General features: G+C 31.8%; 2 protein-coding genes across 4 annotated transcripts; one reads left to right on the top strand and one right to left on the bottom strand.

Moving 5' to 3' along the window:
• The first annotated feature begins 842 nt into the window (after positions 1-842).
• On the top strand, positions 843-5,496 carry LOC123662335 (photoreceptor outer segment membrane glycoprotein 2-like). Of its 3 annotated transcripts, XM_045597188.1 has the most exons (6): positions 843-1,240; positions 1,709-1,865; positions 1,953-2,127; positions 3,539-3,659; positions 4,575-4,682; positions 5,190-5,496. In XM_045597188.1, exons 1-6 carry the CDS (start codon positions 1,031-1,033, stop codon positions 5,463-5,465), a joined length of 1,047 nt encoding a protein of 348 aa, XP_045453144.1. In that variant the 5' UTR covers positions 843-1,030; the 3' UTR covers positions 5,466-5,496. The 3 variants fall into 3 exon arrangements, 1 of the variants encoding a protein (XP_045453144.1); XR_006744483.1 differs by lacking the exons at positions 843-1,240; positions 1,709-1,865; positions 1,953-2,127; positions 4,575-4,682 and adding an exon at positions 3,349-3,443 and having other exon boundaries at positions 5,190-5,269; XR_006744484.1 differs by lacking the exons at positions 843-1,240; positions 1,709-1,865; positions 1,953-2,127; positions 4,575-4,682 and adding an exon at positions 3,349-3,447 and having other exon boundaries at positions 5,190-5,269.
• A 1,810-nt stretch (positions 5,497-7,306) lies between these two features.
• LOC123662171 (isopentenyl-diphosphate Delta-isomerase 1) lies at positions 7,307-11,467 on the bottom strand. Its single transcript, XM_045597053.1, has 6 exons — positions 11,318-11,467; positions 10,779-10,898; positions 10,287-10,472; positions 9,733-9,861; positions 7,899-8,074; positions 7,307-7,535 (listed from the first exon to the last, which is right to left on the bottom strand). Exons 2-6 carry the CDS (start codon positions 10,896-10,898, stop codon positions 7,391-7,393), a joined length of 756 nt encoding a protein of 251 aa, XP_045453009.1. The 5' UTR covers positions 11,318-11,467; the 3' UTR covers positions 7,307-7,390.
• Positions 11,468-14,201: the final 2,734 nt, after the last annotated feature.

Raw genomic sequence — 14,201 nt, 5'->3', positions numbered from 1 at the left:
AGATCAACCAATTACGATTAGTTAGAATTTTGGACTAGTCTAGCAAATAAATAAATTGGTTGCCTGTAAAGTCGGTATACGGGCGAAAGTTTTACGTGACAACGACTTTGAGTTGTAAAATAATTTTAATGTGAATATTCATTCGTATAGTAGGAAGAAGGATGAAATAATAGTAACAATTTAAAACATTTATTTATACAAAGAATCTCGCACTGAATTTCATTCACTTTTTATGTCTGTCTCTCTCGCTCTTAGGCGGGCTAACCATGCCGCGTGCCTCTCACTCGCTCTCATTGTGAGCGCATAACGTGAGCGGAGCGTAACGCAGTTTCTTGAAGTGTCACCCGGCAAACCAATTTATAAGACGTTGTCACGTCAAAAGTAGAAAATATTAAAGATGCTAAGAAATAGGGCTTTCAAATCAAATTAATAGACTCAGCTTTATGACGCTACAGCTTTATAAAGAAGAATAACCATAACTCCATCGCAAATTTAAAAATACCTATATTTCTATAGATTTCAATTTCAAGTAAAAAACATTAATTTATCTAATTTATGGTATTTTCTTTGTTGATCTTATTGTTTCATCGTTTTAATCAAGACAACAATGATGCTTCTTCATTGTAACACAACAGCGAAGAAGTGTAATAGATTTTAAGTATTTTCGCTTTTTCTTTTGGTACAATTTAGTCGTTTTTGAAATCTGGTCACACTGTCGATAGCATTGCGGGCCTTAAATGGAACGTAGCCAATGTAAACTCTGAATACAAATTAGGTCTTGTAACGTAATAAAAATTGTTATATACTAGATTTGATCAAAAACTTACTGATAATTGTAATTTATCCTTGATCTATAATTATTTTAGTTTTTAATATCTTCAATAATTCAAACCAAAAAGTAGTCAAGAACCATTAATTAATTTATTAACTTTGGTACTTCTTTTTGTACTTACTTTTTTGATTGCAAGTAGAGAACTAGAGAAAGATAGTTCCTATAATATGTCAGAATAAAGATATATTTAGGGTTATAATGTTCTTAACTTGGTCGTCTTTTAATAATATAAGAATGCTTTTAATGGCTTTCATGCCTGTAATTATATTCTATTTAATATGGTTAGTTAACACTTCGGAAGGAATAAGAAGTGAAGAAGGAACATTGTTGGATCTTATATGCTGGCCTGATGGAAACGTTATTCCTGCAATTATAGCATGTGGATCAATTGCTGCAATTGTAATAGAGGTCAATATATAAATATATAGGTACATTAACATTATATCAATCAATGCTATATAATTATTGTGACGTACTTTTCCGTATTCTCTACATTTTTTTCGACTTTTTTATATCCTCGAAGAACATTTTGCATTATTGTTTTTATTCAAGGAAATACTGCATTAAAGAATTTGTGTCTAAAATTCACTAGCCTAAATCTAAATTCACTAGGACCCATCACGCGATTGATAAAAGATTGTGGTGATAAATTTGTAAAAAACGTTATTTGTCCTATTCTTGATAGAATTTAAAATTATTGTGAAGTGTTTTTATCTAGAAGGGGCTTTGATTTTAGTTTTATCTAGATCCAATGTGAAATTATGAAATTTGAGTTATAGAACTTTTCAGCCTTTAAATGTAGTCGTAATAAAAGGCATATATTAATCGATTCCATCGAAGTTTTTTAATATAAATTAATTTAAATAGTTTTATTAGTTCTACGGGTTATATCAGCTGTTTAAAGCTGGCTTACCGAAGAGAGAATACAACGTGACGAGCGGTCTATTCTATTTCATTTGGGCGCTCATTTTTATAATTATTATATTTCTCGGGATCATGTTTTACTCTGGTCTTCAATCTACTATCATCAGAGGTTAGAACATAGATTTTTTTTATTGATTATTTAAAAATATCAAGCATTCGTTCTAATAAATTATTTTAATTCCTTTTTTTTGTAAAGCTAAAATAAAAGGTGGGATAACTAAAGCAATGCTCCGATACACTAGTCACTTGCCCTCTAAAGTCGCAATAGATCGCTTGCAGACGCATTTCCACTGCTGTGGACGAGAGAATTATCGGGAATGGTTTATCATACCATGGGAAACTACAGAACATAACCCAGAATCCAATGTTCTGTTAGTACCTAATCTTTATATACCTACTTCTGTTATATAAGACTTATCTACTCTATGTAACATAGTGGACATTGTCTTAAGTCGGTAATTACAGATCTGTTATAAGTCGTAGCGTGATGCTGTGCTAGATAGGACATAACCTCTACGCTCATCATTATGGCCTATAGAATTTTTTGTTGAAGATATATTTCTCAGCTATAAGTCTTATTGTAAATATGGTTAGGTTGTAAATACGGTATAGGTCTCAACTTTTCGAACAGACGGAAAAATAATTCACTACGATTTTATAGTAGCTATCTACCCCGGCTTCGTACAGGAGTGTATAATGGGCTTGAAACCCTTACAGGCGTCCCCAAAACACCTAATGATATCGGAACACAAATAAACAAACATAAAAACATTTATTTTTATTTATAACGTTGTATGGCTTCGTGTTATCATATGAATACATATTTACATTCTCGCGTCAGCCTGTAATATCCTACTGCTGGGCATAAGCCTCTTTCCCTATGTAGAAAAAAGGATCTAGAGCTTAATCAACCACGCTGCTTCAATGCGGGTTGGCGGATATATTCCTTACTATGAGTAACGATCGCTATCAGGTGTAGGTACATGATAACAACCTAGACTAACAGCTTAACGTTCTCTCCGAGGCACGTTGGGGATACTCACAAGGATTGCACAAACACCCAGACCACGGCAAACTCCTGTATGGCCAACACAAATGTTTGTCATGTGCGGGGGATCGAACCCGCAACCGCCAGCGCAACAGATACAATCCATGGCTGTGACCGTTGCGCCAACGCAGCGTCATGTATCAACTCATGTGTGTTGCCCGTAGTCACCACGAGGAGCAGGCGGGTTGGTGACCGCAGTACTGGCTTTGTCGCACCGAAGATGCTGCTGCCCATCCTCGGCCTATGCATTTCAAAGCCAGCAGTTGAATGTTTATCCCGCCATCGGTTTGCCTTATAAGTGGTAGTGGAATTGTGTTATCCCTTAGACGCCTTTTACGACACTCACGGGAAGAGACATAGTTGGCTATATTCTATATTGCCGTAGCCACACAGCTTTCTCTCTTTCTATCTTCGTTAAGTTATATCTCCCTCTCAACCTCCGTTCGCCTCGCCCGATCACACTTTTCGTAACGCGTCCAGCGTGCATAAAAAAGTTTTACTTCAAAAATACCTACTTTTTGATCAAATTATCACATATACTATACATTGGACGATAGCTTCTTCTAACGCATTTAAACGGCCTGGGATATATATTATATAAGATTAATATAACAATTGGAAAAAATCTTTTGTTGAACCGTAGGTACCTAATCTACATTCTACTTATTGTTGTGTTAAGTCGCACGTGTTTCCTATTGTATAATCAATTGTAAATCGAGTTTTTCTATAAATAGTGTGGTTCGAAAGTTCGTGGCAGATAACGTACCGTATAGCTGCTGTTCGATGAATGCGATGTGGCCTTGTATTCACCATGGGGTCACACAGGAGGGGACTATTTACAAGTATAATCCTACTGTGAGTGGTAATAATTATCATTAATAATTGAATGTATTCTGTAGATACAGATGTAGATACGATTAAAGACTATAAGGCATACCTAGTCACGCTAGCCGAAAACATGCCTGAATTTTAAAAGACATCTAGATTTTTCGTAATACAAACCGTTTTGCTATATTCTTTTAAAGGGGGTTGAGTGAACCTTTCAAGTCTAACTTGTTGATTGCTTCACATGACACGCGTCACCTTTCGATTAAAAAAAAAAAAAAACATTGAAATCGGTCCACCCAGTTAAAAGTACTGATGTAGCTTAAAAAAATCCCGAGCGTGATTTGGACCACAGAACTGAAGTAAAACTTCTTTATATCTCCATCAATTTGTATGTGCCTATACATTACATGAGAGAAAGAAAGAACGAAAATGTGTGCTCGAACCTCTCTCTTTTGCCCCTACAGTAATATACGAAACGTAACTCTCTCTCTTTCAATCTTCACCAACTTATACCTCCCTCTCAACTTCCGTTCGCCTCGCCCGATCACACTTTTCGTAATGCTCTCGTTACGCATTTACCAGCTTGCTCCCCAAGTCAAGTCCGTGTAAAGAAGTTTTAGGTACTTCCAAAAAAATACAGTTGAATTGAGAACCTCCCCCTGTTTGGTAGTCGGTTAATAAGACAAGTTTTCTTTGAATTTTGTTTTTTTTTTTGCGTTGTGTAGTCGTAACTCATAGGACGTAGTGTATGTTAGAGCTAAAACGTCTCACTATGGAAGTTTGCTCTACGGATTAAAAGAGTTTAAACTTATGTGGAATCTTTAAAGTGAACGACTCATATGTATCTTTATTATTTTCGCTTTTCACAATTAAGGCATAACAGGTTCAAAATTTAAAAGTAATATATGCTTTAACTCCTTATTTTAGAATTATTTATTTTAGAAACAATTAACAATTTGGACTGATGGCTGTGAAGAGAAGTTGATAAGCGAGATGATGTCTATCTCATGGCGGTTCAACGCCGTTATGGCCCTCATAATAATGGCGATGGTTAGAAAATAAAATTTTAACGTACACATTTTATTACTTTTAAGTAGCTCAGTTCATTTTTGTTATTGAATAAAATAAATGAAATTACAATATTTGATTACGGTTAAATTCTTTTCATTAAAAATTTTACGTCGTCGTTGGGAAAATTATAGTAGGTAAGTATATTTTCAGAAAATAGCATTTGAATGGTTTACATTAGCTGGTCAATTTTTAAACTGCGCTTTATTTTACGAGTCAGTCAGTTCAGTCGATTGCAGTCTTACTACTGACCTCTCTAAGTTCGCGCCAGACATCCTGGTTTTCCGCAATTCTCATCCAGTCTGCATCGGTAATCTCACGTTTTCCAACTTATTTTACCTCGATTTAATTAATCAAAGGGCGTAGCTAAGTGACTGCGATGACTATTTGCACAACTCGAATAAGCTATAGACTTAAATTTATTTCTAATTCATTCATAAATACTAAAACAAAACTTTTTCATACGTAGAATTGATTTATCTCTTTCAGGTCTTACAAATTATAGCAGTGCGGTACCTTCATACCGCTTACAACAACGGTCTGCACGTCGGTAACAAGATAACGTGCAACGCGTACTTACTGCGTTCAACAGATACAGAATCCGAAGGTATACCAACAAGAAAGGTGTTAAAAAGAAGAAAGTCCCATAAAGCTAGAACCCTAGAGTGGGTTATGGCGAAATATAGACCGAAGAGTAAATATACCACGTCATCAGGGTCAGATTTTAACAGTTCTGACGAATTGTTGAAACCCATGTATGAATAAATATAGTAAAAATTTGACATATATATATAAATAAAGTAGTATTTTTATTGATTCACTTACGATATCAGTTATTGTTATAAAGTCTATATCGATAGCTTTACGTGCTCTACGAGGCACCCTAAAGAGACCCACAAGGACATACAACCAGAACAGAAACATATATTTCTTCTAATATATATGTTATTATTTCTTCTAAAAAATATATGGTTAGAGCGGAAATCGGAATCGCGACAGCTGTTGCTTCAGGCGACTATGCGTTCCACGAAACCCAAAAATGAAATTAATAACTTCACAGGTAATTAGCACTTTTTATATAAAAATTTGAATAGATAATTGGGGTTCATAGAAATAAAACAAATAATAACAATTATTATTATATTCAAGCACCCTTGTTAAAAATTAAATATAATAAAAGAATATAATATTTAAAAGTATTTAGACGACAGCCTTTAAAATGCTGGCAATAGCAATAAAATATCGGTTTATGAACTGGCCTTTATAATTCTGTACAATAGGGTTTTCCACTATGTTTGAAAAAGTACTTCAAAATGTTGATTTTCCAATAAAAGGTACCCAAAAAATATATTTTAGCAAAATAAACACGCTTTTATGCCATAAAAGTTAATTACATTTTAAACCTTTTTTATTTCCGCGAAAACACTACAGCTATTTTGGTGACGTAATGAGGTTAATAATTGGTTAATAACAAAAGTCGTGTATGACGTATGTAATACCGAACTCGTTTAATACGTCAAAAGTGCAATATCTTTTACATAAATCACAGAGTATAGTAATACTTACAGAAAACATAAATACTCTTTGTCGTTCAACGTTAACACTGTTACATCAAATATTTGTAGCTGTTAACTTAACAGCTACAAATATTTGGTGTTTTTTGTGTAAAATAATGAATTACAATAGCTATCGTTAATGTGTAGTGTCTAGCTGTACAAATAGTAACCTTAAAGGAAAAAACTATTAAGTCTTAATTTGGCAGTAATATGAGACATAAAACATAACCTAACACTTTCTAATATTAATTTTCAAATTAGTTATACCTGGCATTAACATAAAAAAACAGTATAATATATCAAGTAATACATACAAAGGTGTTTTAATATTTCGAAATTAGACAGAACAGAAGTCAGGGTCACATGCAAAAAACTTTGCAACCATTATTGAATCAATTTTTGGCAGATTCGTACTATCTGCTTTTACAAAACCTTTTTGCATTTTAATAAATAAATAGGTACAAATGAAACACACTAACGAAAGAGCACAACTATTACTCCTTGAAGTTAAAGTTGATAGATATGTACCTAGCTGTTTACAGCACTGACAGAACCTTGTTATTGACCGTATGACGTCATACCATGGCGGGTTGTGTTTTAGGTCACGTAATATACACATTAAAATATACGACTTTTAATTTCAATATATTAAAACAATAATGTGCTTTTATGATTCCAAATCAGAATATTTAGGTGTATTTCTAATCCGTTTTCTCTTTATAGGTAATTGTTTTTAAAGAAAAAAAAAAAATAACTTATTTTCGTGGTTTGTGATAATTTTGATGATAACTACATACATTTTTTTAAATATTGAAATACGCATGTGTAATGATCAGTTTCTTACTTTGTTTTGTATAAGTAGGTGTTAATATATTGAAATAAATAATGGTATATATTATATAGATTTTATTGTATAATTAATGATTATAGTATATAAATTATATATATACTAAATAGATTTTATTTTCTAACAAAATATTTTTTAACAAAACTCAATAGAATTTTCCAATAAATGAAAATAGCACTAATGATATAAATAATGCAAGAATATATTGAAATCAATATTATTTATTAAATAATGACAATAAATTAATTAGTAATATTTTATATTTCGTTATATTACTGAAGTAATAATCATTTTTCGTTTAAGAACTTTTGAATCTTATCTGGTTCAGCCAGTTCCTTGAGACGATGAAGGTTGTCCCACCATAACTTGAGTCTGTGGCGGCGAATCATATTAAACCATGGTGTTATTGGGCCTTCTAGAGTAGGGAGGTATCTGAAATATTTTTGATTAATCAATTGATTGATTTAACTTCCCACTGTAGTAGAAGAAAAAAAAAATGTATTTATACGCAATTGTAAAATCGTTAAGAGGAATTTTATTGCCCTAGAAAATAACTATTTACTTTGTGAAGTCAGAAGCGTGTAATTTGACTTAGCATATACATAAGACACTTGTCATATCTTGATCAAATTTATACAGGACTACTATTCAATTAAAAAAAGAATGAAGTCCGAAACATGGAGATTCAAGAAAATTTAATAGCATGACTACTACATAATAATTACCTCATACATTAGACACTTTTATAGTAAATAACAAATAAAAACTAATAAAAATAAATAAATAATAACTCACGCATTAAATTCATTCTTAGGCACAAAGGAGTATTCGGAGATTTCATCGGAGTTGGGCTTGACCTTTACATCACCTTGGAAAAACAGGATATGATCGATCTCGTGTTCGCCCCACATGCCGTCACCGGGGTCATGGTAGTGTACGCGAGTCAGAAACGTGAACAGTTCTGGATCCATCTGATAAATAATACCAAAATTTATTTAATGAACAAAAAAATAACACGAAAAAATTTGACAGCAAAATAAGTAAAAGAATGAGTTTTAAATTAAAACATCATCTTTTAAAAGTTAAAAATTTGTTGCAAATTTTAAAGGCAAAATTTATTTCACTTATTGTTATTGTTAGTTTACTATAACAAGTTATAATGGAATTTAAGGTCTTTGCTATCGGTCTGTAAAGTAAGGGCTACCAATAACTAGAGAACAAAGTCTCATGTTCGACAATAATTATCAAGATAGTATTTCTCATAACAAAAATCTCATAACATACCACATTAATATCAAAAACAACACCAGTGTCAATTTAATCAACCCCGGGAGACCTCTTAACAAAAACCTTTAATCTTTAAGAGCCATTTCACAAAAATCGGTAACAATCCGCGAAATTGTAATATTTTGACGTCGTTAATCTCAGTGTTGGATGCAATAATGTAATTTATATTCTTGAAATATAATAGAGCAACCTTCGTTGTAGTCCATAGTCAGATCAGAATTTTGATTTATATTATGTGTATAAAATTATTAACCTTTTCATCAGCCTCCTCCCTGGGTAAACGGTCGCAATGTATACTTTGAAGTCCTACTTTTCAATAATCTCTACGTTGAAACCATTTTAAAAAAATATCATAATATGTGGAATATAATTTTGTTGTCCACTATCATAGATTTTTATTCCATTTGTATCTCTATTAAACGATAAAAAAAATTTAAAGTTACGAATATTTTCCAAATAAGTACAATTTTAAAAGCGATATTTCTCTTAGAAAACTAAGAAATTTTAACGAACTATGTTCATCAAAGTAAACTTACATCATTAAGGAATACAAAAAAAATAATTAAAAGATGTAATTATTTTTAATACATTTTATATTAAATAATAAAAAGATAGTATATATTGCCACGCATCAAGCCCGGTAAATCAGTCGAGCGCTAGCGCTCTTAGAGGTAAGGTCCACGCCAAATTCTGCGCAGCTGTCTCTTTCGCTCACACGCGCCAAGCGCCTGTTGTTATAGCGGATAAAACGCATTTGATACTTTCATAATAAAATATAAATAAAATAAACATATTACGAAAATGACTGTAAAATAATATAATGATAATTTCTGTAAACAAATGTATAATTTAATTTTCTTTTCTCACACTATCAATACAAATAGGCACTTCAATCTGTTTGTCTTGTTATTTGTTAATTAATATGTTTGTCGGTGTCGATGTCATTAAATGCTTTTTTATTCATATCGTAAATATTAGATTCATTCGTAAACTGAAAAAACTAAATCAATTTAAAAAAATTGTTTCATAAAATTGATTTTTTTAATTTTATTTTAAATTTATTGACTGTTGTTATATAACATACTTGAAATTTTTAACAAATTAATTATGTAAAAAACATTTTATACCATAGTTATAATTTTTATTATACATCAGAAAATGATCACGATGGTCTTTTGGTTGTCACACTATACGTACTAGTACAAAGATCGCGCGGCTCGTACGACTCGCGCGATGCGACCAATTTTACCTAAACTTGCAGAGCGTAAAATTGTGAAATGGCTCTTAATAAAGTGTCATCATAGGGCTAAATTTAGGCTGAGAGCGTCAATAATATAGATACCTGATCTAGAGGTATCCCCAATTCATGGTTCATTCTACGCCTTGCAGCTGTGATCACATCTTCTGGCTTGTTGTCAATATAAAGGGGATGACTACAGCATGCATTTGTATAATAATCAGGATATGTTACCTGAAGAAAAAAAAAACTAGCTTTTAAGTCACTGAATAAAGATACCAAAAAATAGTAAAATACAGTATTAACATTTAAATGGTATTTTGCATTCTTTTAATTCTAATTGAATATTTTAATAAGCATCATTTTGATCTTTAGTGATACCACTTAACAAGATTGTAATATCATGCATATTATAGCTCATTATTTACCGTTTTTTCATGTAAATATGAAAAATTTATAAACTAGATAGGATATGATATAGTTTCTAAGCAAATATAGTCTTGGTGATGTAGCTTTTATTGTGAAAAATTATGAAAGCGGCTGTTGTTTCATAGATACAACACATTCAAGGAAACAAACACTTGTATTTCTTTATTATAACAATCAGTATAGTTCTGGTCAACTAATGTATAGATTTCTGTATAAAAAATAAAAATTACTTTCTGGCTGGACCTCCTTTGCATGAACATATCACCTCTTTTGTTGAATAAAAACACGCTAAATGCTCTATGCAGTAGTACACTGCCATCTGGACCAACTTTGTGACAGTCTCGCTTAGTAGCAGTTCCTATAAAATTATCCTTGTCATCCACCAGTAGACAAATATCCTTGTCCAGTGCATCCGCCTAAGACAATAGAAGGTAATTTGATGACACAAGTAAATAATAAATAATTGTCAATTCTCTTTGACCAAAAATAAATAATTAAAATATCTGGTAATAGCCAGTAATACAATAACTATAGTAAAAAAAAAAAATTGGAAAAGTATAAAAAATAATTTTCATTTATTAAATAATTCCAATGTTTTAAAAACTCTATTAAGTAATAAAATGATACATAATATATCCATAATCTGATAAAAGTATCATTTTAGTTAAAATTTGAAGTTTCATTAAAGCTTGATATTGTTAATAGAATAAAAAATCTCTAACCTGCACTGGTTCAACACCGTCATCAACTTCTTGCTTCGGGTTTATTGGTTCCGAAGCTAGGAACCTCTTCTCAACTTTTAATGTGTTCCATAATGAACGGGTGAACTGTCTCACAAGCATCTTCAGAGAGAGTACAAACCACACTGAATATACTTACATATATTTAACCTCATTTATTGGACTAAACATGTCTATATAACTAGGAAGGTATAGATATTCACAATAATTAATGTAAAACGGACATTTGTTTTTTATTCTTGTTTTTAGTATACTAATAGAGATGTCTAATTTTTAGGTATTTGATAAGAGTTTTCTTGTTCTATTAGATAATGTAGTATTAACAAATAATTGTAAAAACAATCTGATAACTTTTAGTATGTAAAGTTATTTCTCGAACGAATTTTTAGATAAAGCAACAAATTTTGTGATAATGATACTTGAGAACTTAAGAACTAGAGGATGATAACAAAATCGTCTTAGGTACCTATTTTAATATAAATACATACACTAACAGTACTACTTAAAAAAATAAAGTTTACCTTTAACGTTCTTTAATTACTATTTGAAATATCATCAATGCATTAATATCAATTTTATATTTAAATTAAAAATCTATGTCAACAACAACAGGATTCGATGATTTCGATAAGGATAAGAAATAAAAAAAGAAAAAAAATGAAACCGACTGTCAATGTCAGGAATTTTTGACAAATTGAGTGTGTAGAATCCGGATAATTGTAAAATTGAATTACAGTATTTTGTTTACAATATTTTAGTATTATAAAATAATAATAATAAAGAAACAACTATATATCGATTCCTGATATGAAGAACATTGTATCTGATTTTGTTAAGTTTTCAGGAGAGCGTTTTACAATTTTTTTTTGCCATCAAAAAGTAACCTAGTGATATTAAGTAAAGCCGCATCCGTAATGAATATTATTTTTTAAACATTTTTGAATATCATATCAAAAATTGACCGCTCCAGCGGAGATCGAACCCACGTCTCCGACTGACCGTGTCGGCGCTCTAGCCAATTAAGCTATGGAACGATGTACCCGCTAGATCGAAATTTTTGATATGATAATTTTTATATTCGGTTTAAGCGAACCGTGGCGCCGTCTATAGTGAGCTCTTTACAGAAACCCGTAACTATTCAAAGTTTCATATTACAATGAAAATCTTTGACAGGAGACGACACCATGCTATTTTTAATATCTACGATTTAATTTTTTCTAACGTGTAGGTAACACAAAAATTAAATCGTAGATATTTTTTTTTTCAAAAAGCAACACGGAGGGGAGTAGCCATAGCATTTTTTACCGATACAAAACTGTCTGTCATTTTTTGCGGGGGGGGGGGGGGGTAATCACACACACACACGCACACTATCTAATTCCCACACAAAAATAATCGTCTGTTACTACGAAACTCACATATACTAAATTAAAAACACTGACATTTTTCACACACACATAGATACATTCTGTGTCATTACAGTATAATGACACGCCGCAACTACAGTGACAAGTTGCTTACAGCTGTGGTTGTAGCAACTATCGATACGCATTATCGATAAATTTAAGTACTCAGTTAGGGGAAGTAGGTTTTTAAAGTGATACAAAGATAAGGTATTATTATAAAGATGGACTGGATTATGTACAACAATAATTATCATGTCAAAAATAAACTAAATGTTTAATATCATTTTAAAAACTAGTGACAGTTGTGTCTATTACTGGTTTTTAAAATAGATTAGTTTTTATAAATATGACGAATACATTTTTGTGGGTTTTCATTTTTCATTAAGAGAGAAACGCTTGTACCGGTATAGTTTTCCACAAAGAGCAACACGGAGGGGAGTAGCCATGTACAGGCGTCAGGCGTTCCCCTCTATCAAGGTATAAGGCCAAATGGCCATATGCATACAATAAAACTAGTTGCAGCCGCACTGATCACTAGACTAAATCTAGTTGCGCGATTGAATCAACGTCCTTCAAAAAATGCCAAATTGTTCTGTTTTTTGCTGCAAAAAATGATCTGCCATGTCAAATTTACCTTTCATACGTAAGTATTTTTTAATCACATTATTACTTGTATACTTCTTTTAAACCTTTTTTAAACTCAAAAATTATAAATATTATCGGTCGTGTTGACTCGATTTGTTTACCAACACAGGCCGATCGCCGTCATACAATATGCGGATCGGTCGAGAGACTGATCGGAGTCTATTTCCGAGAAGTCACTGTCGCCGATCGATAGTGTTGTTACCGGTTTGTTTGTAGATGGTTATCGATAAAAGCGGCAAAGGCAAAAGAAGAGATAGACATTTTTGAGATTTTGATTTATTTAAAATATTATATTGCTAGCTTTTTTTAATAAAAATAGTTATATAATAAAATTGCATTAAATTAAATATAATACACGTATTATGACTATTGATACATTTTACTAGAATCGCTTAATGTGAACTTCGACCATAATGTTTTTTTCTAAAAATCCAAATTTAAGGGATACATGGAAAAAAAATTGTAATAACAGACTAACCTGGACGTCCGCAAAAAATAGTGTCATTTGTTTAGATCATATCAATACCACTAAATTTCAAGTGTTGGCGAACAATAGAAGGAAATTAGTCGAGGGCACTAAACCAACGCTAACGCCACACTGCTTTTGTCCCGTAAGTTTTTTTTTAATCTCATTTACAAGGTAATCAAGATATGGTTCACCTTAGTCATAGTAGTGAAATGAAGCTTAGATTTATCAACTTTGAAAATTAACAATGTCCATCCTTTCAGAGTCATCAACAAATCATTCAATCTAGCAGATGACAGGCTATCATCTTATGATGCCATTAGTGCTACGCTCCCTATTCCCGATTCTTTTGCCCTGAAATGGAGACAAAAACAAGTGGAAACAAATTATTTTTAGGGTTTTGGGGTTTTTACTAAAATTGTGTGCAGGCCTTACTAAGAATCCCGATAATTCACATATCCCGTCATAAATCTGTTACAGAGCTGTATTAAGATACAGCTAAGGCTTACTTTAGCAGTTTTACGAAAAATGTTGTATTTCCTGGTGACATTAATACTTTACCTTACGTTGCACCTTTTCTTAGAATCTGCTAATTACCCTATAGCTTACCAAATTGTTTGATATATTGACTTTTTTATATCATGTTATAATTTACAAGCTCGACTTTATAACATGAAATAGAAAAAGTTGTATTAATTATTGTTTACTATGTACTTGTACTACATTATGATGTGCAAGGATAAAGCAACCACGGATATGATGATTAGTTTATAATACGGGGCTCAAAAGACATTTAAACCCTTTTAAAAATATATCCTGAACTTGTGCAGAGAGAGGTGTTTGTCATTTCTAAATTGCCTGATCTAGGTACGATAGGTAGGTACATAA

This window comes from Melitaea cinxia, chromosome 18 (genome assembly GCF_905220565.1).
Source record: "Melitaea cinxia chromosome 18, ilMelCinx1.1, whole genome shotgun sequence".
Lineage (NCBI taxonomy): Eukaryota > Metazoa > Arthropoda > Insecta > Lepidoptera > Nymphalidae > Melitaea > Melitaea cinxia.
Note: the sequence above shows the minus strand (reverse complement) of the source record. Positions and strands in the feature narration are given on the sequence as shown.